The following is a 5,250-nucleotide window of genomic DNA, read 5'->3' on the forward strand; positions in this document are numbered from 1 at the left end:
CCGCACTATCATCTAGTAGCTCTTATTTATCTACGAAGCTGAGAAAAATTGGTTAAGAAGACTAACATTTTCTTAACCTCATCTCTTCAAAGCAGAACATTTTTAAGTGTGTGTATTCACCTCTCTCCCTTTTACACACACACTCGATCTCCAACAACTGGTATAAGATAGATATTCTTTCTCAGCTACTGATATTTACTCTTGCATCATGAATTCACTAAATAAAATTCCTATGTTTTCTAAAGAAGATTATGGTAATTGAAAAATACGTATGCAGACACATCTATCTTCTCGAGACGATGACATGTGGTATGTCATCACTGATGGACCAATGAAGATCCTCAAAGTTAATACAGCTGTAGTCATTTCAGGTGGTGAATCACAGATGGTTGTGAAACCCAGAGCTGAGTGGAGTGCTGAAGACAAAAAGAAAGCAAACCTTGACAATGTGGCCAAGGATATTCTCTATAAGACGCTTGACAAGAACATGTTCAACGAGATCAAAACATGCTTAACAGTTAAAGAAATCTGGGAAAAGCTTACTCAATTATGAGAAGGCAATGATAAGACCAAAGAAAACAAGCTCGCAGTGGCCATTTAGAAGTTTGATAATGCCAAGATGAAGACAGGGGAAACCATGGCTGAGTTTGATGAAAGATTTAGTAATATTGTCTATGAAATTATCTCACTTGGTAAGACATACTCTAATCTTGAAATTTCCTTGACGGTTATGCGAGCACTGCCCAAAGAATGGGATGTCAAGACCATAACATTGAGAGAATCAAAAGAATTAAGCATACTGGAGCTCCGTGATTTGTTTGCCGATCTCAAATCCTATGAGTTTGAGCTCGAAATCAGAACATAAGAGGAGCCATTCTCAAATGTCCTAAATTTTATTTTATACTCCTTAAACCTAATTGATAATTCTTTAATCATGTTTTAACCGTTCTAAGCATGATTAGTCTATATAATTAATAGAATGGAAATCGGGTCACTACACATATTGTGGACCAAGTACTGCCCTAGGACATTTGGCTCCAGATGTCACATGCCCACTAGTTTTCGCGTGGTTCGTCCCCGAACCACACCGTACTAGGACATGCCATTCTCTGATACCATTTGTAACATCTCGGATTCGACAACTGTTCTCACTGTATCAAGACGAGTCTTTCTAGCAAGCTTATGTTCTCACTGACATGCAACCTGATAAACTTCTAGGGGGTCACCCATTCTATAATTTTTCCAAGTCATTCACGCTTAATTTTGGAGCTCTTATGTGATGAGATCCCAAAAAGAAGATGCACATTCGTGATATGAGTAATAACATATCAAATATTTGGTATATCTCATTTCGGTGTGGGATCAGTTCATTCATGCCACTCATCGCCCATTCATTGGTGAGGTTTCCATCTTTTAGGTACTAACAACCCATATTACGGACCATGTATTTCCCTAAGGCATTTCTCTACGGGTGTCATAGTACATACCTCCACTAGATGTGGGAGATTGAATTTTTTTGACGGTTCGATTCTGCCTACGGTGTCCCAATTTTGTGCATTTTCAGCCATTGATTCAGGATACTCAATTGCTTCATTTGGATCTTTATCCCCGAATGTTCCATTACACATTAACTCAACATTTTTCCTGTCTTTGGGTGTTAAACTGTTAATAAAATTGAGAACAACTCTCCAAGTTTCAAAACCATGATGTGGACAATGAATAAGAAACTCTTTATACTCATCCCAACATTGATAAAAAGTTTCCCAACAGAAACACCAATGAACCAAAAGGAGAGGTTTTGCAAAGAATATGGAGCTAGGAAAGTGGATGAAAGACTGTATAGAAGCTTGATCGGATGCCTCATGTATCAAACATCAACCAAGCCAGATATAATGCACGCAGTAAGTTTGTTATCAAGGTATATGCATTGTGCTAGTGAAATTCATTTTCAAGCAGCGAAAAGAATTCTCCGATATATTAAAGGCACGCTTGATTATGGAATAAATTTCAGCCAAGTCAAGAACTTCTAACTTCATGGATATTCATATAGCGATTGGGCTGGATGTGCTGATGATATGAGAAGCACCTCAGGTTATTGTTTTAGTTTTGGTTCTGGAATTTTTTCATGGTGCAGTAAGAAGCAAGAAGTTATAGCACAGTCCACCGGAGAAGTAGAATATGTGTCTGCTTGTGCTGCTGTAAATCAAGCACTTTGGATCAGGAAATTGATGACTGATTTGCATATGGAACCACTAGAAGGAACAGATTTAAATGTGGACAAGCAAGCTGCAATTTCTATTGCAAATAATCAAGTGTTCCATGGTAAAACAAAACATTTCAAAATAAAGTTTTATCTTTTGAGAGAAGTGCAAAAAGGAGGAGAAGTGCAACTGATCTACTGCAGAACAGAAGATCAACATGCTGACATTCTGACAAAGGCTCTTCCAAAAATCAGATTTGAATTTTTAAGGCAGAAACTTGGTGTGTGCAGCTTCCGAGCCAAGGAGGAGTGAAGATTTGATGACTCTTGAAGCTTTACTATTTTATTAGGACTCTATAAAATTTATTTTGATTAGGATTCTATATATTCTATTTTCATTAGGACTCTATATTAATTATATTGTATAAATAGATGATAGATTGCATAATAAAATTATTCTTTTGGCTTTCTCAATTCCTTGCTTCACGTTATATTCTCCAAAATATCCAACAGTCTCCCATTCTCCACAATTTCCTTCCACAAAATAAACCAATATAAATACTCCACTCCACCATTGTTAGTTCATCATCCAATTTCAATTTCAATTCCAATTTCAATCACCTAAATCTACTGATCAGATTCTTTCCTCTTAAATAGTACTCAAAAGATGGCATTATCTCACCGTTTCTTGAATGTTAATAATCTTCTACTTGTATTGGCTCTGTTTTCTGTACTATTTGATGTGTGTTTTGCTGCCAGATCAATTCTTTTGATGCAAGACCAGCAAAACCAGCTTCTTCGTTATCACAATGGTGCTCTTTTGCAAGGCACAATCTCTGTGAATCTCATATGGTACGGCAATTTCAAGCCGTCCCAAAGGGCTATTGTTTCCGACTTCGTCTCCTCCTTGTCAAGTACACCAACCAACGTCGGTCCGTCGGTGGCCACATGGTGGAATGGCATCATCGACAAATACTACCGCCTCGCCAATTTCAAGAACCCATCTCTCCACTTGGGCAAACAATTGCTGGACGATAATTACTCCCTCGACAAATCTTTCTTCGACAAACACATCGTGCAGCTCGCGTCAATGGGAGAGCAGATGAATGCCATCAACGTTGTTTTGACGGCTTCCGATGTCACCGTCGCCGGGTTCTGCGTGAACAGGTGCGGAACACACAGATCCAAGAGCTCCATCGTGAAGGGGAAGAATCACAAGTTCGCGTACATTTGGGTTGGAAATTCGGAGACACAGTGCCCCGGCTACTACGCCTGGCCCTTCCATCAGCCCGTTTACGGCCCGCAGAACCCGCCGTTGATTGCCCCGAACAATGATATCGGCATGGACGGGCTGGTGGCATTTCTATCCGGGATTTTGGCCGGAACTGCCACGAACCCGTTCGGAAACAGAAGTACCCTGCAACTGATCAAAAAAGTCATCAATGTATGGTAACGAGTACTTGTTCTTGATGGTGACGCGATTCAACTGCCTATAGTCAATACAAAGCCGCATCGACCCATCCTCTTTTTCACAAACAGGACAGAAGCTCTTCAAGGAGAAACACTTGGGCAAATATATCCTTTATATAGCAGATTCTGTAATTGTTGTTTCAACTCCCGCATCTTTGATAGAGCCAGACGATATGGTGCACGAGATATCGGGGAGGTTCCTGGCAACAGATCAATACTAAATTCTACCTCCCGCACTGGAGGAAAACCAGGAATCTCATCAGGAAATTCACTAAAAACAGGAATATGCTCAATATCATGACTACTCTGGGTAGTATCAATAGCATAGATGAGATAGTCATTTTCACCAAACTCTAAGGCACGACATGCCTTCAGAGTCGACACAAGTGGCATCTGGATGTCTTTATGGAGAATTCATGTTGAGTGGGAGGTTTATCTTGTAAAATGATAGGATCGGTTTGAGTGTAGAAGGGGGTGGGGTGAATACATTTAAACAAATCTTAACCCAAGTTGAGTTGAATTTAATCAAATTCATGATTGAATTCTTGGCTTATGCGAAAATATACCAAAATTCAGATTGTGAACACTGGTTCAAGATCTGCGCAAAATAAAGAAAAGCTGAGGTAAACTGAATGAATAACACATCAAGATGGTTATGGATGTTTGGATATTTCAATAACTCATATGTCACACTTTCTTCCTCCTCGAAAGGATAACATTAGAAGAATTTGAATTTTACAATCAACTTGAAAAACCCCACTCCAAGACTAGGACTTATACACAATTTCCTATCTTAGAACTCCTAGTTACAATACAATTACAGTTCTTGATTGATAAGATAAAATGTGTTACAACTCGATTTTAATTGAACAATGTGATCCTCAAAGGATCAGAATAACGATTGTAAAAATGTGCTTCGAGTTTCTGGTATTCTTAAGTGAGGATATTTTGAGAGAGAGCATCCAAGAGCTTCCTCAACTGATCAATATGCCTATTTATAGGCTCGGATTCCAGCGGTAATAATTTTTTAATGTCATCAAAAAACTTTGAATTATTCATGTTGCTTTGTTTGCTTTTGTTTTTCCGACATTCTCTGTAAAAAGTACAATCTGAAATCACGACGTTATGTTACATATATGTCAGTGTACGAAAAACTCTATCAGTTTAGATGAACTGATAGTCAATCTAAATATTCTTTATATGCTTAACTACATTTGTGGGAACACTTATATAATAGGTAGATTGTTTGGATAATCAGTTTACTTCCTAAGTAGTCAATCAGTACAACTGCTTTGATGAACTTAACTTGTATCGCGATTATTTTAGCGATTCTTCTGTATGCGATTAGTTTAGCGTTTCACTATCAGTTTAACGATTCTCCTTTGCGTGATCAGTTTAGCGATTCTTCTTTACACAATCAGTTTAGCTATTGCGATTTTGAGCTTTGAATATATCCGCTTAATTTTAGTTTTCAAACACCGAAATTTGAAGTTTTCAACATAAAACATAATATTTGAATGAAATATAATTTATTTTCTTAATTTTCTGTTCATTTTATGCAAAATATTATTATTTTATCT

At 37.8% G+C, this 5,250-nt stretch overlaps 1 protein-coding gene across 1 annotated transcript; it reads left to right on the top strand.

The window, feature by feature from the left end:
* The first annotated feature begins 2,867 nt into the window (after window positions 1–2,867).
* LOC140878818 (protein PHOSPHATE-INDUCED 1-like) lies at window positions 2,868–3,971 on the top strand. The gene is made up of 2 exons (XM_073282446.1): window positions 2,868–3,649; window positions 3,740–3,971. The coding sequence occupies exons 1-2, from the start codon at window positions 2,868–2,870 to the stop codon at window positions 3,969–3,971; spliced, it is 1,014 nt and encodes a 337-aa protein (XP_073138547.1).
* Window positions 3,972–5,250: the final 1,279 nt, after the last annotated feature.

This window comes from Henckelia pumila, chromosome 2, assembly GCF_033568475.1.
Source record: "Henckelia pumila isolate YLH828 chromosome 2, ASM3356847v2, whole genome shotgun sequence".
NCBI classification, from domain to species: Eukaryota; Viridiplantae; Streptophyta; class Magnoliopsida; order Lamiales; family Gesneriaceae; genus Henckelia; species Henckelia pumila.